This window comes from Phoca vitulina, unplaced genomic scaffold (genome assembly GCF_004348235.1).
Source record: "Phoca vitulina isolate PV1807 unplaced genomic scaffold, GSC_HSeal_1.0 scaffold20, whole genome shotgun sequence".
In the NCBI taxonomy this organism is placed as follows: domain Eukaryota; kingdom Metazoa; phylum Chordata; class Mammalia; order Carnivora; family Phocidae; genus Phoca; species Phoca vitulina.
The window spans coordinates 16,471,497-16,494,359 of record NW_022589723.1 but is presented as its reverse complement, the minus strand read 5'-3'; the positions used below and the strand labels follow the sequence as shown (position 1 = coordinate 16,494,359).

General features: G+C 37.6%; 1 protein-coding gene across 9 annotated transcripts in view; it reads left to right on the top strand.

The window, feature by feature from the left end:
• Positions 1 to 22,863, top strand: part of CEP152 (centrosomal protein 152) — an 87,941-nt gene that overhangs the window by 6,000 nt on the left and 59,078 nt on the right. For 6 of the 9 annotated variants that reach the window (XM_032417280.1, XM_032417283.1, XM_032417282.1 and 3 more), the window contains exons 3-10: positions 8,485 to 8,588; positions 8,812 to 8,884; positions 8,965 to 9,243; positions 10,381 to 10,546; positions 12,816 to 12,956; positions 14,034 to 14,173; positions 17,225 to 17,425; positions 21,870 to 22,017. In XM_032417280.1, coding sequence (XP_032273171.1) covers positions 8,485 to 8,588; positions 8,812 to 8,884; positions 8,965 to 9,243; positions 10,381 to 10,546; positions 12,816 to 12,956; positions 14,034 to 14,173; positions 17,225 to 17,425; positions 21,870 to 22,017 — 1,252 coding nt within the window. Of the gene's footprint in view, positions 1 to 8,484; positions 8,589 to 8,811; positions 8,885 to 8,964; positions 9,244 to 10,380; positions 10,547 to 11,035; positions 11,738 to 12,815; positions 12,957 to 14,033; positions 14,174 to 17,224; positions 17,426 to 21,869; positions 22,018 to 22,863 lie in introns of those variants that run through there. The other 3 variants (XM_032417284.1, XM_032417285.1, XM_032417286.1) reach the window with 3 other exon arrangements.

Genomic DNA, 22,863 nt, shown 5'->3' with positions numbered 1-22,863 from the left:
AGGAAACAAAATAGGTGAAATTAAAGCAGCTGGGAGGGCACTGGTAAGGGAAGGCCTTTTGGAGGAGGAAATGCCTGAACTGAGACTTGACTCCTGAGAAGTAACAGCCATGCAGAAGCCTGAGGAAGACAAGACATGCAACGAGTATAAAGCAGGTGAGTTGGGAAGAGCCTGTATATGCAGGGCAGCCAGAAGGCTGTGGTGTGGGGGTTGTGTGAGCAAGGGGTGAGTGTGCAGACAGCAGGAGGAGCTGGGCTAGGGCCAAATCATTCTGTGTCACGGCACGATGTTTGTATTTTACTCCAGGAGCAATGGGAAGTCAGCGGAGGATTTTAAGCAGGGAAGTGGTATCTGATCATGTTTTTAAAGATCTTACCATCTGCTGTGAATGGACAAGGGGAAAAGGAATAAGAGGAGAAGATTATATTTTATTTATTTATTTATTTATTAAAGATTTTACTTATTTGACAGACAGTGAGAGAGGGAACACAAGCAAGGGGAGTGGGAGAGGGAGAAGCAGACTCCCCACTGAGCAGGGTTCTGGGATCATGACCTGAGCGGAAGGCAGACACTTAACGACTGAGCCACTCAGGCACCCTGAGAAGATTATATTTTAGATACATAGATGAGTTTAACGGGATTTCTGGCACAGAGTCATGTTCAGTAAATGGGGGCAATAGTAGTAGTAGCACTTGGTGAAAGTCAATTTATTAGAGTTGTTTTTAGTTTGAGTCGGATTTCTTGATTGCCTATGATGATAGGCTTCTTTTGTACTGAGACTATGTTTGATACAATCCATTTTCTAATGTATAAAACAATCCTTTTTAATCGTTACTGTGGACTATTATTATCAACAAGAAGCAAGGAATAGGGTCAGTTGCCCATGTAGCTGGAAGTAGAGTTTCGGGTAGAGCTAGAAAACTGGCAGCTCGGTGGATTTTTGTCCATAGACATTTTGTCTTGTTTGGTTGTGCAGTGTTTTTAAAAGTTCAATCTGTATTTAAAGATTGGAAAATTTCATCTGGCTTGTCTTGAAACGTCCTAAGCCCTGGCCACATGTGCACATGGCAGCACGCAGGCTGGATCTGAGCAGTGGCTGTCCCTTCCCAGCTGGCCATGGTCCTCTCACACCGACATGGGCTTATTCACGTGGACTTGCTGCTTCGCTCTTGTCAGTTCTCTGCCAGGTCGCTGAGGGCATTGGCGTCTGTGACCCTGACCAGGGTTTCCGGATTTTGAACGGGGGGGGTCCTTCACAGCAATTGTTGGTGTGAGGATTTTCTGTTACTTTGTGAACTCACAGCATGAGGTCTTCATGACCCTGATGGCTTTGGATAGTTTGCTGGAATTTAGCTACTGGGATTCCTGAGGGGTTCAGTTTAAGTAATTATTATAGTAGACTTTAAAGAAGAAGAAAAAATAATCTGACAGGTGATTTTTCATTGGAAAAGATATTAGAGATGGTTAAGGTATTAGAGGGAACTAATTAGAGGTATATTGTGTGGTGAAAGTTTTAAGGGGAACATTAGTTAAAGAGGCAGTTAATTCTAGGTATATAAAAAATAGCCGTAGGGATCACTTCTTGATTGGTTATAAGCTGGGATAAGGAATTTCCAGAGGAAAAGGAGCTCTTAAGAAGTGAAATACCTAAGAATGAGTGTTTCTAGCAGAGTGGGAGAAAAGAATGTATAGCCAACTTGACTCTGACATGATGATTATGTTTTGTGTTAATAAAAAGTGTTTTTGCCTTTTTATTCTTTTTTAATTTCTTCAAGGGAAGAAGAGATCAGAGGTTAGAGGGTTTCAGATTTTCACCAACAAAATTCAGGATTATTCATAAAATTCAGCTTATGTATGTTTTGTCACTGCAAGTTAAAATGATAAATCGGCTAATCAAACCTAAGTTTGCATATCCATAGGCCATTTCAACCTCCTCAGGCTGTCTGACCCTACCATAGCAGAACATTTCACAGCCTTGGGTGGTTAAAGAAAAGAGTGGTCTTTTCCTGCTCCCTGGTTGGTAGTTTTGGGATTGACAGCTGCATTATAAGTGTTAGTAGTGGGCTAATGCATATTGCTTTCTCTACTTAGTGAATCACTTGGTATTCAATTCACTTATGTAGGAGGAATGTCTGTATTCCTGAGGATGTATTATAGGGCCAAGCAGGCCATATCTGACTCATAGTCTACACTGCTAAGGATTTGTGAGATCCTCTCTCTGTAAGTGGTAGAGTAATCCTGATTTTGACCTTCTGCTATGAAGCCCAGTTGCTGAGTTTAATTTTGGTGCTTTGGGGTCAGTTGGGATTTTGTCCACATTTGCCTCGAAGTCAGTGAATAAGCCACAGTCAAGTTCCAACTTCTATGCCATCCCAATAGCAGCTCTATAATTATGATCTTGCCTTTTCCATTTCTGTTCCCTCCATTGTTTGCATTGAAGATTGAGGGGAGAAAGTGCATTTAATTTTCAGAAAAGGAAATAGTCACTTCATTTAGTAAAGCGATTCAATATTCAGAGGACATTTAGACCAGTGGAATCTGAAACCACATGATTAGACCCATATTTTGAAAAAATCTCCAAGAGTTTTGCAGAAAAGTCAGGCACTATAATCATTTCTAAATTCCCTCAGTTCTCAGTGGTATAATGGTAAAAGTTTGGGCACTGTGGGCCAACGCATAGCAGAGAAGTGTATAACCCACAGCCTCACTCAGTGCTTCACCCAGAACTCCATCTTCTACACAGTGAACAGGGCAGATTAGGGTGCAGATGAGTGAGGGTGATGATACCATGGAAATATGCTGCCACTTCAGTTAGTACTCATCTCACTCCTCTTTCTCACCACTTACTGGGGCATACTACTTTCTTGCTGTGCCATTTGAGAATTATGGCTGTAGTTGTCTTTGCTGCTAAGTAGACCTCATCCAAAGTATTCTAGGCAAACTTTTACTTGGAAAGCTGGCCCAGAGAAGAGGAATTTGAAAGTTCTTTTATTAACTCATTCATAACATAACAATGTGATTTTTCAAAATACCTTTCACTTAAGTCAGTGTGCTTTGTGATTTCATCATGTGATATTACAGACATATAGTTGTTGTTACTGTTGTGATAGGAGTGGTTACAAGCTCCAAAGTTATTGGTGAACACACAGCTTAAGGTAGACTGTCGTTTGGGATCTTCCAGTTTGCTGGAGTATACATGTACTTTTCTGCAGTGTCCCCAGAAACAGTTCTGTGATTATGGCTTGTTTCTATGTATGTACGTATGCATTTTGGAGCAGAAGTACTAGTAATCTGTGCTGTCAAGATAACACTTGCTGATGAGGGTTCACTTAGTAATGATCGATCTGAAGCCTGGAAAATGATCTTGAGGAGAAAGGTAGGTGGTTTAAGTAGCAGATGGCAGAGAGAAGCTCACACCTGGCCATGCTGATTTGAGTCCGTTTGGATTTTATATTGGTGCTTCTCTAATAGAATAGTAAAGCTCATTTGAGCTTGAAATCCTGTATTTTAAAGAGGTAGGGTTTCCATTGCACAGCCTTTCTTCTACTTTTTAATTGCCTTGTTTGATGTAATTATAGAAAGATTTTGACATTTTGTCCCCACTAGAGGGAGTTATGAAGCTAGTATTTGTTTACATTTTATATTATTTGACTTATTTAGTGGCACTTTCTTGTCATCACCAGAGAAAAAGAAACAAATGGTTAAGTATTCATATGCTTGATGTTTTTCTTTAGCAATTTCTTATACTTTATCTGGATTGTACCTTTGAATATTTCTCATAACATACAGGTGTTTTTCAGGGACTGTCACGATGGGAACAAAAACATTACTCTGGCCGACTGTAGCTTGGTTGTACACAAAGAGGTAGAAATAAGTGTCTTCCAGTGACTAACGAAATGTCATGTAGAAGAAAACTGGAGTGAGAATGGAGAGATTCAGGTTCTGCTGCTGGCACTCTCTTTCCTGGGCATGCCACTCACCTTCTCTGGGCCTTGGTTTGCTCCCATTTAGAAGGAGAAATTTGCCTTGGAGGAGCTCCAGTGTTCCTTCCAGGCCTAAAGTTCTGTGTCATTTGTGGGGCAGCCGATAGTTGTCTAACAGATGCTGCCGTATTTCTTTTTCAGGTATGTGGCAATCTAGACACAGTCTTCCCCACTAACCTAAAATTTAGTTTAACTAATGGAATGGACTTAAAAAAAAAAATCTGCATGTAATATAATTCATGAATTAAAACTCTGCCTGCCAAGTTATTTGGCCCTTTATCGTTCCTATACTGAGCCTTTTCAAGGAGATTTTTAACTTGGCTCTTAGGTTAGAATGAAGATTCTATTTAGTGTATACCCATGAAAGCATTATTTAATAATTTACATTTTAAAATATCAGAATCTTTTCAGTATACTTATGAGGTAACCTGTTCAAGAGCCATATGAATGTTGGCTACTCCATTTGCTGCTTTTCTCCAGGGAGATGTATGGTTTGTAATCTGAGAACTCTTGCTTTCATGAATATTGAAGATCATAGTCTCCGAAGACAGTCTGTTTAGTTAATTTAAGTTGAAAACCCTAACAAGGAACCCTCCTACACTGTTGGTGGGAATGCAAGCTGGTGCAGCCGCTCTGGAAAACAGTATGGAGGTTCCTCAAAAAGTTGAAAATAGAGCTACCCTACGACCCAGCAATTGCATTGCTGGGTATTTACCCCAAAGATACAAATGTAGTGATCCAAAGGGGCATATGCACCCCAATGTTTATAGTAGCAATGTCCACAATAGCCAAACTATGGAAAGAGCCAAGATGTCCATCAACAGATGAATGGATAAAGATGTGGTGTGTGTGTATACACACACACACACACACACACACACACACACACAATGGAATATTATGCAGCCATCAAAAAATGAAATCTTGTCATTTGCAACGACGTGGATGGAACTAGAGGGTATTATGCTAAGCGAAATAAGTCAATCAGAGAAAGACAAGTATCATATCTCACTGATATGAGGATTTTGAGAAAGAAGGCGGAGGATCATAGGAGAAGGGAGGGAAAAATGAAACAAGACAAAACCAGAGAGGGAGACAAACCATAAGAGACTCTTAATCTCAGAAAACAAACTGAGGGTTGCTGGAGTGGTGGGGGGTGGGAGGGATGGGGTGGCTGGGTGATGGACATTGGCGAAGGTATGTGCTATGGTGAGAGCTGTGAATTGTGTAAGACTGATGAATCACAGATCTGTACCCCTGAAACAAATAATATATGTTAATAAAAAAAATTAAAAAAAAAAAAAAGAAAACCCTAGCAAAAGGTTTACACACTGTTCTCTGTTTTACATTCCCCCTAAACATAGGCATTTTGGATGTTCTGCATGGGTTATTGCAAAGTGTTTTGCTGCTGAAGTTCTTTGAGTAAAGGTAGAGGAGTTTATGGAATGGTTTAGAATGCATTTCAGTAGAAGCCTTAGCAATGGCAAATGATCTTTTTTCTAAGGGGGGTATCTGTTTAATTATTAAACTCAGTTGACACACAATAACATCCCACTGAAAAGATTGCATTTGCGACCAAAAAGCAGTCTGATGAATTTGGGAAAGTAATGAGTGGAATTAAATGTCGTCATTTATAAAAATTGTTCTCTTTGCCCTTGAATCTGTTTGGTAGCTAGGTGGATCTTTAACGGGGAAAATTTATAGTTTATAAAATTCTCTACTTGGTAACATGCTAAGTTGATCTGATAATTCTGTGTTTTATGGCACAAGGTTCAATGACCGAAAGCAAAAACTATTTGACAGTGTATATGAAAAGGGCACACTTTGATCCTGGGACTGGAAGCCTTGGGGGTGGGATTTTGTTCCTGAATGGCCTTATTAGGAGGACTCACTTCATTTAGCTTCCCTCTGTCCTGAGAGTTATGGGAGCCAAGGAATATGGCCCAGCTATGCCAAAGCACTTCATGGAGAAATTTTTTGAAGGTGAATGAAATGCTTTCAAAGTGTTAGCATATATATAAACTATTTTATAAGAAACTAAATACTATAGGGATGATTTTGCCAGTTGATAAGTTCACCTGTGGATCTGGAAGCATTTTGATGAACTTATTGCTTATGCTCAAATTAATTTTCCTCTGTGGATGCCAATTTTGTTAATTTTGTGGTGTCACAGAGAAAGCTGCAAGAACTGCTTAGTTATCGTATAGCTTTTTCTAGGTGAGAGGAAAAAATGTACTTTTCAGATGTCCCTGTCAAGGTTCCCCTTAATTATAAGGCTATGTACTTGAATCTCACTGAAGGTTTAGAAGAAAATATTCTTTCTGTACGGGAGTCCTTACTTGATGTAAGTATAAGAGATTTATTTTGTTATTTTTCTCTGTGTAGTATGTGGGAGTAGTCTTTTTCCTTAAAGGAGTGATGCATAATTATAGACAAAGCAGGTTGGACTACTTTTAAAAGACCTCATATATGTTTTTTACTTAGTGAATTTTGTGTCTTTCTCAAATCACTTTGCTACCTTTCACTTGAGGCATATGTGTAGTATACTAATATGTTGATGTGTTTAACTTTTAGTGGTTCTTTTGTGTTTCTTATTCTTTATATCTTTGGGTCAACTCTGATATGGCTAATTCTCAGAATGGTTTTTCAATTACTCAGCAGGAGCAGGTGACCAATAAATCAAGGTCTTGGTTATTAATATTAATATCAAATAAATTTTGAGGTGAAGTTAACTTTTCATTGGAATAGAATATTTTTTCTTGTTTCATTTTTAAAGAACAATGGATTGAGAAAACTTTTTAAAAAAAATAATACAGTGAATATTAGAAATATATGTGGGATCAAGGAAGTATCCCCCTCCTCTCTTCACATACCCCATTTCCATTCCCAAATTTGACTTCTTCAAAACCCAGTTAACAATTGGAGCATTCCTTTCAGACCTTTCTTATAATAATTTCTTTTTTTTTTTTTAAAGTGGGCTCCATGCCCAGTGTGGAGCCCAACACGGGGCTTGAACTCATGACCCTGAGATCAAGACCTGAGCTCAGATCAAGAGTGGGGCCTTTAACTGACTGAGCCACCCATGTGCCCCCATAATATTTTCATTTAACTTTTCACATATGTATTTTCTTTCAGGAGGTTTTTGATTGTAAATGTAATACTCAGATATGTTTTATAGCTACATTTCATTTTTTCTAAAATGGGTAAAAACAACTTGCCATAGACTAAGCCATAGATCAAGGAGCATCTCATTTTTTTCCCATGGTCTTACAGAGTATTGAATATCTTTCACTTATTGCGGGACGCCTGGGTGGCTCAGTTGGTTAAGCGTCTGCCTTTGGCTCAGGTTATGATCCCAGGATCCTGGGATCAAATCCTGCATTAGGGCTTCTGCTCAGCAGGAAGCCTGCTTCTCCCTCTGCCTGCCGCTCCCCCTGCTTGTGCTCGCTCACTCTCTGACAAATAAGTAAATACAATCTTTAAAAAAATTTAAAAAAATAAAATTCACTCATTGCATAATTTTATGGGGTTCATTTATGCACTGTGGAGGACTCAGTCAACTTGTTAATTTAACTGGTGCTTAATTTTAAAGAGAAGTCATAAGCAGCCCTCTTCTGTTTAATAATATAATATTTGAATATTCTGATTGCTATAAATTTTAAGACAATATATTGGGAATTGAAGAAAGACATTTACAGATGTTGAAATTGAACAAATTAGACCATTCATCTCTTAATCACTGTTTATCTTGAAACAAATGAATTTACCTAGTTTTTATAGGTAGAATGCTTAAAGATGTGATTTATCTAGAAAAAAATTAGGGAGTGAAATCAAATGCTTTTATGTCAGGTTTGGAGTTATGCTTTTGAGAGTGCTCTGTAGCTTTGTAGAAAACTGAGTCTTAAAGCTCCCTTTTTACTCAACTGTGTTACCAGAGCCGAGTATCATGTATCTTTTCATCGTTGGAATTAGATGGCAGTCTGCTAATTAGTCACTCTCCAAGGGGTTTCTATCACATTATTAAAGCTTTTAAGAGCTTCTGGGCCACCTGCTGCTGCTGGTGGTACTACTGTTCTCACCACCTGGGCGAGGTAGAGCTGGCTACTCAGATTCCCAGGGGGATGTGTGATTGTCAAGTCCCCAAGGTCTGATTACTGGTAGAACAGGGTTCTGAGACCCAAGTCTGCCGCATGATAACATAATACGGTGATTGTACCATTATCATGACTTGCTGTGTTTCCATAAAGAAGGTTTAAAATTCTATTGTAATGTTAAGTGTATTTAAATCTAAGACATTTGTAGAAAAAAAGCCTTCTAGTATAAATCCTGATATTATGCATTCCCCTGAACATAATTTGTGTGGAATTTCAAACATTTATTAAATGGAGAAGTTAGGAACGTCTTTGACTTCTCAAGTCGAAGTCACTCGTTGCAAGGCAACTTTGGTTTGGCATCTCGTGTTTTAGTCAGTGTGATATTGATGCTGACTTTCCTGTCTCAGTTGCAGCTGTTACTCACCGACCTGCCGCACGATATGCTGGATGATGACCTGTCCTCCCCCGAGCTCCACTATTCCGACTGCAGCGAGGATGGCATAGAGGGAGAGTAAGGACCTAAAATCACCTGCACTCATATGTTACAATTCTATAAGGCTCTTTCTTTTGACTCTCTGTAGGCAATAATGGACATGGTTGTAAAATTGTAGACTAATTCTTAGAATTTTAGGTGAAGGTTAGAGAGGGAAGACGTTAAAATCTTGGGGTTCTTTGTGATATCTGTATCCAAATAAGTGATGGGCTCTAAATCTAAAGTATTGATTTTTCCCAAGACTACATCGCTCTGAGCAATTGGAGATGAATTGGCGTGAGCATCAAGTGCTCCCTAAATCTCAAAGTGTAAATGTAAGTATCGAGTTGATAATGACTTTGGCGAGGGTGGGAATAGATCTTAGTGCCTTTGTTTTACTCTTGTTATCTACTAGGACTATAATGAGATTCGGGATGTATATATTGGAGAGAAAAGTGGCAACGGCTGGGAAGACAGTCAAAGTAAAAATGACGACCAGCGTCCTGGCTGCCATCCCAAAGAAGGTGAAGATGAAGGTGGAAGTGGTTATAGTCCTCCAAGTAATTATGAACAGACAGATTTATATCACCTTCCTGAAAACTTTAGGCCATATATCAATGGTCAGAAGCAGGAATTTAATAGTCAACCAACCAATGTAATTAAATTTTCAGATCCTCAAAGGAATCATTTCCAGGTATTATAAGAACTCAACTTTCAGGAGTTTGTGTATGTGTGCACCCATTTGTTTGTATGTGTATGTGTATATTTAAAAAATGTATGTAAGTGCAATGGTAAGCTTTATTTTAAGTACGAAAATCCCTGAGAGTGCTTTTGTTCAGGCTCGTGCTGAATTAGTCATGCTGTTTTCTGTTTACAATCTAATGAAATCATGATCTTAAGTTAGAATTTTAAAATAGAGACTTTCCAGAAAGTTAAATGGTAAAAGTTAAGTTTGCCAAACATAAGCATCCTCATTTACTGCTGCTTCTGGCTTCTACCACTTCACCATGCTTCAGTGAGAAGCTATGTTCGGGTATCTTGGTATAGTTTTAAAGTGGTAAATCTATGTAGGTGATACCATTTAGTTACCTTGATTTTCTAGCCCACCACCTTTATAACAAATTTTAGGTTGAATACTTCAAATCTGTTATCTGTTTTGAGATGATATAGCAGTAGACAGGATGAATGTTAAGGAAAGAAACAGATTTTTTGTCCCCCCCCCCCCCCCCCCCCCCTGAGAGTTTATTAATGAGCTAAGACCTTAGGATATAGGTGGCTGCCTCTTAGACTTTCTGAGTGACATTGATTTTGCCAATAGCTTTTCTCTTTTTGCCAACAGCTATTCTGTGTCACCCAACGACGGGATGACCTTTCGATCCTTTTAAGGTGGTCATTTTCTATCTCTATGGAATATTAATTATTCCACAAGTGTTATTGAATATTTATTATATACGAGGCATGTTCTTGTTATTGAATATGTACATTTTTATGTTCCCAAGATGTTGGCATCACCTAAATCATTCTTAAATATTTATATACGATCTTATTTGAATTCTTGAGTGTTATTTATGGAATTGGCCCCATTATATGCTCAGAAGTACAATTAAGATACATAAAATTACATATTATAGACTTTTAATTAACAGTGTTAAATGACTGTAAGTGGTATTTTTAAGTAAAGATGTATGTATAAAGTTTGCCATGGTACCACAATTAAATTTCCTGACAAAATTGAGGTGTCTTCCTGACAAAATTGAGGTGTCTAATTCAGATCATTTTCAAAGAAAAGGCCAAATCCTGATTGTCAATTTCATTTATCATCTTTTGATAGCAATATGTTACATCACAAGGTCCCAGTTGTCAAGCTTTGGAACCATATAAAGTGACATATAAACCTTATCAGGCTTCTGCCCAGAATAATGACTCACCAGCCCAGGAGATAGCAGGAAGTGACACATTTGAAAACCTGCAACAACAATTTTTAGGAGCTAATGAAAGTATGTATCAAGTTTATATTTATTTCTTAATAACAGAATTGGAGAGTTTTGAACACTGACATACTCAAATACTATTTTTTTCTTAAAGTATGATAATGGGATTGTGGTTGATTTTTTTTTTTTAAGTTCTGTTATTATTAGAGATCCTGAAGTATTTATGAATAAACTGATATGAAGTCTTGGATTTATTTTAAATAATATGTTGTTGGGGGTAATGTTAGGGGGAGATATAAATAAAGCAAGACTGGCCATGAGTTTGTAGTTATTGAATCTGGGTGATGGGTTCATGGGGTTCATTGGACTCTTCTCTCTACCTTATATATTTGAAACTTACCATAATAAAACATTAATAGAAGTTCTTCTCAACTGTATATTTCAGTTGTTCTAGTTGGTTAAGACTTTTCTTTAGATAACATGTTTTTCTTACTGATTTGGAAATTGGAAAATGAAATTCGAGTTTTCTCTTCAATCTTAGATTTTTCATTACTACATAGAAGTGTAATTTAGTAAACCAGCCATTATCATCTTAAGTTTTTCTTTTAATTTTTAGACTTTTAGTGTAATAATTAGGCAACTCTGATATAAAGTACTTAATACTCAGAATTTAAACTAGAGTTATCTCAGGTTTTGTCATGTAGCATTTGCCAAAAAAAATTCCCTTTACATAGTGCAGGTATAAACATGAGAATGAGAAAAGTGTTACTAGAGAGTTTGGAGGAGATGAAACACCCGAAATCAAAAGCCATAATTTATGCTCTGACTGACCTGAATCAGCGATTCCTACATTTAACTTTTATCGTCATGCTCTCTGGCATTGTTAAATAGCTTCTACTTATTGCGCATGTTGAAGAGCCAGTGTGACTCAGAGTGTGACAGCAAGCTGGTTGTTTGTTTCACATTGAAGAAGCCGGGGGAAAGTCATTGGCTGTTCTGGGTTTCCCAGGCTACACTGAGAAAACTGGACTGCATGCCCTAACTTCAGAGCGTTGCTTCCGTTATACACATGTGCCGCACAGTAGTTCTAGGGGAGGCCAGACCTCACTTTATCCTGCAGGAGTCGACAGCAAATATGGGGTCGCCTCTCGTTGTTCAGAGGGTTTTATGGAACGAGATGAGGAGGCGGACAGCGTGTGTGGCATAACTGGTTTTAGGCTGAGTGAGTAAGCATCACGCCAGTGGCCTAACATCTTGGTATTTTTTCTCTCAGTTCTACTGTGTTCAGTTACGTTTGTATTTCTGGTCTTTCTGCATAGATAACCTTATGTCACTCTCAACAGTCTGCATTTTATCAAGTTGATTTATTTTTTTGTTTAAGTTACACGTTTGCCTAAATTTGACATTTGGAAGTTAATTAGATAACTTAATGGCACCATAGTGCTGAATTTAGTGATTACAGCTTCTTAGCCACAGTAGTTAAAAAAATGACTTTGGGGAGAGGTGTGGCCTGTAGACTGCTCATTCCTGGGCTAGTCCTCTTCTAAGTTGACTTGTAACAAAGTTTTCAGTCTTCATGGGTTTCTTTTGGTCTTAACCTTATCTCTTTTTAAAAAAGAAGAGTGTTTTGTTTGTTGGCAAGTAGAAGCATTCATAGTTCTAGAAGAAAATGAAGAAAAGTATTTGTCATTTTGTTGTTGAAGCACTATCTTCCTCCTCCACATCACTTTTTCTCTTTTCCCCCCAGTCACTTTTAAGTGGTCCCTAAAATGACTTTAATCATTTCTGAAAGGAGACCTCAAAATTCTTTATTAACTTATTCACTGATTTATTAATACAGCACTTATGTGCTAGCATGAACATGAATATGATGTAATTCCCTCTCCTGTTTAAAATATTTTGAGAAGAATTTCTAGAAATTTTCTTTAAAAATGGCTTTATAGAAGCTGATGTACTTTTTTCCCCCAATTTTATGAGAGCATAGAACTCTGTTCCATTGTAATTGGTATATGCTTTTTCTTTAGCCAAAATGGTAGTGACTCAGGGTTATACTCTAGACCAGTGACTTCTTAAACTTTTCTGGCAGTGACCACAGTAAGAAGTACCTTTTTTACATTGTGATGAGGATCTATGTAAATAAGTATGTATAACTAAAACAAATGTTTCACAAAATAATCATTATTCATGATGCACTCTGATATATTCTGTCTTATTTTTTTTTAAAAAATGCTAGTCACAATCCATTGAATTGATTTCATGATACTAATGAGTTGTATCCACAAATTTACATTTGGGTATGCTTTTATCTAATAAATTATCTTTAATTTTAATGCAGATTCTGCAGAAAATATGCAGATTATCCAACTTCAGGTTCTTAACAAAGCAAAAGAGAGACAACTAGACAATTTAGTTGAAAAGTTAAATGAAAGTGAGCATCAAATTAGATATCTGAATCACCAGCTTCTAATAATCAAAGGTAAGATGACACCTGTTGGGTGCTGTCATTTATGAGGTATACTAAAGCTAGATATCTTGTTTCTAACAGCTCATTTTAAATATGAAGCTTAGAGAGTGGATGCACTTGGTCAGAGGGCTCATAAAGAGTCCATCAGAATGAAACAAAAACCCAGGACTTTTGACACCTTGCCTTGGATTACTTCTCACTAGAACATTCTATTTCAAGGTCCTCATTTTCTCCCTCTTTCTCTTCTATCAGTGAACATTATTTAACTATGCTGATAGCATTCCGTCCTAATAAGTTGTTGATTCCTTATGTAGTTTACCTTGGCTGAAGTATTCCAATTCCCAGAGAGACTTGTGTTTAGCTTGCAGTACATTTTCTAAGCCTACAAGTTAATGTAGGATTTTAATCCAAGTGAGTTAGTGATCCTGAACTCCTTCGGATGTGTCAAGGAGAAAAATAGAGCCATTACTGGGAGAAGCACATAGAGGAAACACAGTTTCAAGTTATAATTGCTTACTCTTCGTGCTTTCTGTAGTTTTGGTCAGTGGTGAACTTTTCATTTGTAGAATAATTTTGTGACTGAACTCTAGCTTGTTTCAAACTTAATTGATAGTGGAAAGGTCCCTTTCTGTAATGTTTATAAAATTTATTTTGAGAGAAGAACTTGTAAACTGTTACAGTAAAGTATGTGGGAAGAATTTAAGATTAGGTGAATTTAAAAGTTCATTGCATATATGCAATGAAAGCAAATAGTCCTCAGATTCCTTCTTTGATTAGCAGGGACTTGTCACATCTATGTAGCTTCTCAAGTAAACAAATGCTAAAATCATTGTTAGGAAATCTTGTGGTTCTCAAAAGTATACAGTAAGATTTTTGAGGGAAGTGGTTCTGGTTTTCTCAGTTTTTTGGTACCACTCAGGCATTCTTTTTTTGGAACTTTCCTGGTTTTCCCTAAATCAACTGAAGTTTACTATCTGAATTGAACTGAACATTTATATGATACAGATCTGATATTTGATAAGAAATTGTGAAAATTGGGGTCCCTGTAACAGTAACTTATTATTTATATAAACATTTTTAATGTTGTAGATGAAAAGGATGGCTTGACCCTCAGCCTCCGAGAATCACAGAAACTCTTTCAGAATGGAAAAGAGAGAGAGATACAGCTTGAAGCACAAATAAAAGTACTGGAGACCCAAATACAAGCACTAAAAGTGAACGAAGAACAGGTAAGTATTTGTCATGATTATTTATGGTAAAAGGTTATTTATTACAGTGAAAAGTTTACTTAACTTTTGGTAATGTAGGACTAAATTTAGCAGAACTTGCAGTTTATATCTTCTTCCACCATAAGCCTGCTTTTGTTTCCCTTACTTTGGAGGGATGGTGCTCACATCAGCCCAGGCATCTGCGCACCAGATAAAAGTCTGCAGGAGACCTCAGCTCGTCTGTTCCCTTTCATCCAGTCAGCTGCTACCTTCTGTTGAGTCTCCGCATTTCTGTCCCCATGTCCCTGATTTGGGATTTTACCGTTTGTTGTACAAGTGTCTTAACTAGTCTCTAGTCTTTTTTTTGGCGGGGGTGGGGGGGTGGGGGGGGAAGGGAGAGACCATTCTCTCTTATGGTCAATCTTTCTAAAATACTGTTTGTTTTTCCCTTGCTTAAAGCCTGATCCCACTTTACTTGTGGGATGAAGTGTGGCATGGAAATGGCCATGTGATCCTTGCCTACCTCTTCCCTTATTCTCCTCAAACTCAGTAGTGTGTGTGTTATTTTTATGTACTTGTATACACTGTCTCTTCTCTCTGGAAGGTCCTTCCCGCAGCACACTCTAATTGGTTAACACCCCCTGCTCATGGGTTTCCTTTTCCTAAGTCTTCCCTGCCTTCCAGCACATAATAGGTGGTCAGTATATGTTGAGTGAATGTTGTTGGTGAAAACTGACGTAACCTGTACATATTTTGTCTTACATATTTCTCTTTTCCGCTCTGATACTATCACGACTATAGTTTTATGGTGTGTTTTGAAATGTGGTAAACAAGGGCTACAGTTAGTATTCTTAAAAAAATTTGTAGCTCTTTCTCACATTTTCTTTTCTAGATTTTGCGTATCAACTTTTTATGTTTGTAAAAAATCTTGTTGGGATTTTGATTAGTGAAGCATGAGGTATTGTGTTTACCATTTTATCGATGGAGTTAATCAAGTTTTGGAGAGGTCAAAATTACTTACCCAAGGTTACAAAGCCAGTTATTGACAAAACAGCAGCACCTAAATTTCCTGACCCCAATAGACTTGCCTTTAAAGTGGTGGCACAGGGAAGCCTGGCTGGCTCAGTTGGTGGAACGTGTGACTCTTGATCTGGGGATTGTGGGTTCGAGCCCCACGTTGGGTGTAGAGGTTACTTAAAATCTTAAAAAAAAAAGACAAAAGTGGTGGCACATTCTTTGATTAATGAGATAGATAGCCATTTAATGGTTGGAAATGGTCACAAGTCATTGGTAGCCAAGCTTGGTGGGGGGTGACTCATGAGAGTGATACCATTTTGGAGGTGGGGAAAGAGGGTGGTTAAAATTGAAAGTGACAAGCCTGGTGAGGGGTATTAAAGAGGGCATGTATTGGATGGAGCACTGGGTGTTATACGCAAACAATGAATCATGGAACACTACATCAAAAACTAATGATGTAATGGATGGTGATTAACACAACATAATAAAAAAAAAATTGAAAGTGACTATAAAATCTGAGTTTGGTTTTGGATGAGATGTGTGGCTAGTTCTGAGGATGGTTTCATGAAAGAATTTAAACAATGCTGTCTCATATCTGGTTCCTTATCCTTCAGGTGTCAGCTAAAACAAGCCGCCTTATATCTAGAGTAGCCCATAGCTCCATATTCCTACTCTCCTTCATCATGCCATAGGCTATTACTCTATTTTAAAACCATCTGAAATGATCTCATTTGTTTACTTGTTATTGTTTATCTCTTCTCTCTAGAAAATAGTAAGAGTTTGGACCTTGCCTGTCTTGTCATCATGTCCTTAAGTGCTTAGAACCCTGCCTAAGTTCTGCCTAAAGTATTCACATTATTTATTGAGCAAATGAATAAATGTCATAAGCACTTTAAACAGTATTCGAATAAATAGTCAATCTCCGGAATAGAAATGAAGAATAAGCCTCATTTGAAATTTTAATTTTTGTGTGTAAGAGACTATGAGCATTTTTAACTTTTTGAAAATTGATAGTTCTTATAAAAAGTTGAATTGCTTTTATGTAGTAAAATGTTACAACTTTTAGATCTTTTTATAAGTTAGACGTTACATGTATAAAAAATAAGGCATAATGAAAACATAAATAAAAGCAACAACAGAATCACCTAGTGTACTGATTTTCTATCATTGGCATAAACTTAATGGCTTGAAACAATGTGTAGAAGTCTGACATGGGTCTCACTGGGTAAAAATCAAGGTGTCAACAGGGCTGTTGCTTTTTGGAGGCTCTAGGGGAGGATCCATTTTCTTGCCTTTTCCAGCTCCTGGAGGCCAGCGGCATTCCTTGGTTTGTGGCCCATTTTCATCTTCAGAGCCAGAAGTCACTGGTTCTGACTTTCCTGCCTCAATTTTCCTCATTTAAGGACCTTTCTGGATATATTGGGCCCACTCAGATAATCCAGGATAATTGTTTTTATTTTAAGGTCATCTGATTAGCAGTTTTAATTTGGTCTACAGCCTTACTTTTTCCCTTGCCATGTAACATAACATATTCACAGGGTTTAGGGATTAGGACACGGACCTCTTTTGGGAACCATTATTTAGCCTAGTACACCATTATTTTTCAACAGCTGTATAGGTACAGTTTTCAAAACTTTGTTTTTAAGAAGTGATCGTTGACAGTTTTTATCAGTCTGTCAAGAAACAGTTGTCATTTTTCTGTGACCCAGCAATTGGATTGGCCCCCACACTTGTATCACAGAGCAATGCCAACAGCACTGGGACCACTGTTGTAGCAGCAGATTCCTTGTCTGGTACCCACATCGCTGTCATGCTGAGCAAAATCCTCCATCACTCTCAGGTAACCACAGAGTCTTTTTCTCAGTGGATGTTTCCAGCAACCATGGGCCTGATGGGTCCCAGCTAGAGAAGTCTTAAGAAACTAAAGCCACCGTAGGGAGACCCTTTCCTTGTCTATATTCTTCTTAAAGGATGGTTGATTTTTAGCGTTACAGTCCATAAAGAGAGCACAGAGTCAAAATATTGTAAACATGGCTATCCGTGTGTATCCACTAGATGATTAAGAAGTCCAGGACAACTGAAATGGCTCTGGAGAGCCTGAAGCAGCAGCTGCTGGACCTCCGTCATTCAGAATCACTTCAGCGTGCTAGAGAGCAGCATGAGAGCATTGTGATGGGCCTCACGAAGAAGCATGAAGAGCAAGTGTTGTCCTTACAAAGGAAATTGGATGCTACAGTTACTGCACTTAAGGAACAGGTTAGGATGATTTCACATGAGCAACTGTTCTAAACGAGTAAGGCTGGTTATTTTTTGTAACTGATATTTTGTGGTTCATCGTGCTTGCAGTAGGTGTTTATGAGTAAAACTGAAAAGCCAATGATTTTTAATCTGTGAAGATGTCCTGAAGGCTTAATCTTGGAAATTCTTTCTCTTATGGGATTGGTTAGTGCTTTCTCAATTCTCACAATATTAGTCCTTTATTTGTAGAGTATTTATACATACTGTTCTTGTTGCCCTAGAGTAAATCCATACTGAAAAGAGTGAGTGTTCTGGGAGCTGGTCTGAACTTGAGAGGTTGTCCTGGTAGCTTAACCAGTAGAAAGCCTTTCTTGGACAATTTACCTGTCAGTAAATATTGTCTAGAAGTGGTTCTTGGGAGAAGAGTTAATTTTTGAGAATAATGTAATAACATAAGGAAGAAAGTCTGGTCTAAAATCACTGAGATGTGAAACTTGAGCATCTCTCACAGTCTGTATTATTTTTACCCCAAAGGGAATAAAGTGTAAGATGAGGGTGACTCAGGTGGTGGGTTTGCTTGTGTCCCAAACCCCAGGTAATCACTTGAACGAATAAAATTTCAGAGTGCACTTTTCTTCATGTAATTTCAGAATTAATTTAACCCAAGGGAAAAGAGCCGAAAAGTAAGATGGGAGGGTACGGCCAATCCCACCACACTTAAAATTCATCCTGATTTGGGTTGTTATTTTTTATTTATATGACTGACTAAATTTTTCCATGTGTCAGGTAGAAGTACATAAGATTATGTACATAAGTACTGCATTATTGCCAGTAATAATTGTATACCATGTTATTTTTATATGTGTTTATATGAGTTTTTATTAGATTTATTTTCCTAAATATACTTTTTTTTGTATAGAAAAATATTGTGAGTTTGGTGTGGAGGCTATCTGCGGAAAGACAAAGGCTATGCCAAATTATTGAAAAAATCTTTAGTATTTAAACAAATGGCATTTGAGATACAGTTTTATTTATTTTGGCTGTGTTTATGTAGTAGCATTAAAGTTAGTTGAACTTGGACAGTGGTCCTTCTTGGATGACTAGAGGGGTGGAATCTGGTGGCTTTTCCTTGCAGGGTTGAGGATCTCTCCATTCTCTGCTGACTTTGACATGTTACACAGGGGAGGGCTGGAAGAAATTCTTGCTGTGTTCAACCCCTGTGTCCACTCCATTCTCTGTTTTCACCACTACCCCCCACCCCACCTGCTTCAATAGAAAGACACTGGACTAGAACACAGAACAAAGTCTTGATTCTGTGCTGACTGGGCTTCAGACCCCTGAACCACAAATTGAAGTTGTTGATTAAGGTCTTTTCCATTGTTACATTCTGTGACTGATTTTATTTTATTTTTTTTAAACAGACTGTACACTGATGTTAGTCTCTGGATATAATTGCATAGCTGCTTTGCATAGTGATGATTCCAAAGTGTTTATAGTTTTTCCTTTTGGGAATGTTTCTTAGAGTATTCCTTTTGTGCTGTCAATTTGGGATCAGTTGGCTCAGCAGTATTTTTAATAAAAAGACAATCCATATTATCTTAGAATCCAAATTGAGATTCCTGACTAGAAAGTTGCTGTAAAGATCAACCAGGAGCTAGGTAGAGGTGCCTGCCTATAATCAGAAAAATCTATGAGTGTTCTGTACAGAGGGGCTTGATTTCTTAGAGTAGCTGATAACCATACATACATTCTGCATTTTGCCCCTTGCCCTCTTTTTCTTTATAAAATTATTGAAGAGGTATATTAAATATTTCCCTTTCAGATAAACCTTTTCCTATGTTCCATTTAGCACATTACTAAGACAAATAAAACAATTCTTGGAAGATAGTAGCAAGGTACAACTAACTGGATAATCTAGTAGATGAATAAGTTTGCCAATTTCTAGGTTCCGAGCAGCTCTCACATAGTTACATACAGCTGTGTCCCCATGTGCTATAGTGTTAACAGAGTTTACACTACAGTGTTAACAGAGCCGATGTTCACACGTTGTGCTAGTTACGCAGACTTTTAAACCTGGCATCCCCTAAGGCAGTTTATGACTAGATGCCAGGGCTTTGATGGATCCTCTCAAATTGTGGGTATGATTTTCTTTTGGGTGTCAATAAATGCGGTTTTTTTGAGAAGACCCACAAATTTATTCAGATTTTCCAAGAGGTTCATGTCTCCCCTTGCAAAAGGTTAAAAATCACTGCTTTATGAAAAACTAGTTTTTGGTGGGAAAGGACTACAATTGTAAACTAATCATTATTATGATACTCAGCCAAAGCTTCTTGGGAGCTCCGTGTTCCTTCAGTGACAGAACTCTCTAATAGCAAACCATCTCCTGGACTCTCCCTCCTGTCTTCTGTCTCCCATTCATGGAAGTGTCATTTTCTGAGGTCTCTGAATGTCAGGTTAAGATCTCTGATTATCTCCTTGATGGTATAAAATCTTTCTTCGTTCTGGTCTTCTTGAAATCTGCAGCTTCGGGTGAAGTTGTGGACTTTGGTTTCTATGTCATGACTTTTGCCTGTTCTACTTTCCAACTTTCCTTTAACGTTATATTTAAAGGCTCCACTTGAAACACCTTCTCTTGGCTTAGAGATTCCCACAGGCCTCTGTGTGGTCTAATCCTCATGTCTCTGTGCACTAGAAATCTGTTCAATTCTATTTGCTCCCATAGATTTGGCTCTTATCTCTGTCACCACACTTGTTCAGTCTTAAAGCTGTCTGCCTTTAACCATCTTGAGTTGAATGTTCTCACTCAAGCTACCCATAGAAAAGAAGGAACCACTCATTTTGTTTCTTGGTATTGAAACTGAGCAGGTTTTTGAGTATAATTGGTTTCCCTCAACTTGTCAACAGGAAACAATGTGGTTCAGGCGATTGTTGCAATATTGCCACAGTCAGCCTTCTCTTTATGTTTTTCAAATCTACCTTTTCTTGAACTTTCTTTTTGCCAGTTCTCAGTCTCTTATAAAAGTTATTACGGCCTCCCCAGCCCATAAATGTTGTCTTCCCACCCCTTCTCACACACACACTCACACTGTCATTAATGTGAGCCCATTCATTGTGTTTGCCATGTTATTTTGGCGCTTTAGAACCATGCTTTTCAAGCTGGCCTGGGAATCAGCAGCAGTGTGCCAAGAGGTTTGCACTGTTGAATAAACATGGAGCAGTTTCCAGAAGCTTCATTTTGCTCAGAAATTTGGTAGAAAAAATTTAAAGCAGACATGACTACATTACGAAATAGAATGCAAAATTCACATGAATTTTTTAACTAAAATAGGAGACTTCAGAGTCTTTCCTCCGCTTAATGATGCTGTCAGTATCCTTATAAGGTGTACCTTGTGTTACTATCCTTAAGGCATTTTTGGGCTTTAGGTTATCCAGTGGATCAGGCCCCAGATGCCTTTTCTTTGCTTCAAAGCCCTTTCTTGATATTCTTTTTACCACTTATTTTCTTCAGGCTTTTTCAGGTAACTTTGGCCAATTAACTTACTCCTGCCTGTCTCATGCTCTGCTTTTCGTGTAGAATTCAGCCTGTGTAGTCTTTTTTAAGTGAAAAGTGATTTCTTCTGCCTAGTCTTGGGACTTCCATGGCTTATTACTCCCAAACACCTTTTTCTTTTTGAAGAAATTTTAATATATTGTATACGTGCTCCATATTTTTCTCTATATTCCCTTACAGTTACACGAATGCATGCACACACATACACACACACATTTATCCTGTCTGGTTTTCTTTGTAATTTATTTTTAAAGGTTGTTTGTTCCTTTGTTTTTGTAGCACTCACTGTGTGTAAGGCACTGCATAGGTACCTTCAAGGAGACTTTATTAAGAAAAATAAGACATGTAGAAGGTAGAAAGAAAAATAGAGAAACAGATTAAGTATAAAAGAAGTTCAGAAGAGAGTGAGATTATTTTTGGCTGCCAAAGTAGAATGAGCTTTTGGCTGTTCAGAATAGAGCGAGTTTCCATGTATTTATCTGAATCCTTGCTGTCTTGGGATACAGATTCCATGATTCAAAGGGGTCTGCCTAAATATATATACATACACTTATACTGATAGTGTAACATGCAAATAGAAGTGTAATACATTTTCTTTGGCTTGAATAGAATCTAATTTTAGAATATCAGTGTCTTGTGATTGTAGAACAGAAAGGACTTTAGAAATCACTGAATTTAACCTTTATTAGCATAATTACAAAAGAAAAAACAGATGGAGAAGTTGATGACTCACCCAAGATCATAGAAGTTTGTTCTAACTCCCAGTCCTGTGTACTTAACCTTGTAAAAGAGGTGATGCTGCTCTGTGATGATTTTATGTTTGACCTAAAATCCAATTATGTATTATATTTGTTAGTTCAGTATTTAATAAGTGATCATGACAATGACTTCTTGAATACTTTTTCTATTTAGGAAGATATTTGTTGTCATTTGAAAGATCAAGTGAAAGAACTGGAAAGGAATCAAGAAGCAACCAAATTAGAAAAGACTGAGATCATTAACAGATTGACGAGAAGTCTAGAGGAGAGTCAGAAGCAGTGTGCCAACTTCTTGCACTCAGGTGGGTGTCCGGGATGGACTCTTGTCTCCCTGGGAGGCTAGTATAATGTGCAGAGCGAACATAGTAGGATCCATGAGTTATAAAAATCCAGTAAAGGCAGAAAAGATCGTCAGTGACAATTTTTTTAGCATTGTTATTATATATGTATAAAGGTATACTGCATTTTCATTAGATAATTTAGAGAACACAGACAAGTACAAAGTAGCAAATACAAATAACCAATCATCCTACCACACAGAGATAACTGTTGCTAATGTTTTTAATGTATTGCCTTCAAGTGAAATTGAACACATACACATAGGTAATTCCCTGCTTCTGCACATAGTGCATTTTTGAAAACATACCAAAGCTGAATGTACAAAAATTGAACAATAAAATATATGTTAGAAGGTAGGTTTTATCCTTGGGAAGTAAAAATGATTATGAAATCCCATTATATTTTGCTTTTTAGAATCAGTCTGATCATGTATTTCTGTCGTTTTGTGAAACTTCTTTCTTTAATTTTTTTTTTTCCTCTCACACTTACCTGGTCAGTTGAAGCTAGGGAGTTATATTTTTGTCATGCTTAAGATTTCTCATATGGTTTCCATGGTATTAAGTTTGAGACATACACTGTTTGTCATTAGTTTCAGCAGTACTTTTATTTCTAATTCATTTTTATAGAATGACATTAGAGTAAAAGGCAATAAAATAATCGCATGTTTATGCAAACTGTCCTACCAACAAAACTGCCCTGTGTACTGGTGAGTAGCTCCTGCTGTGAAAATAGCTCAGTGGTTATTCATGACCTGACATATGAAAGTCACACTTGGCATGTAAAGCCAATTCAGACTGTTGGTACAATGT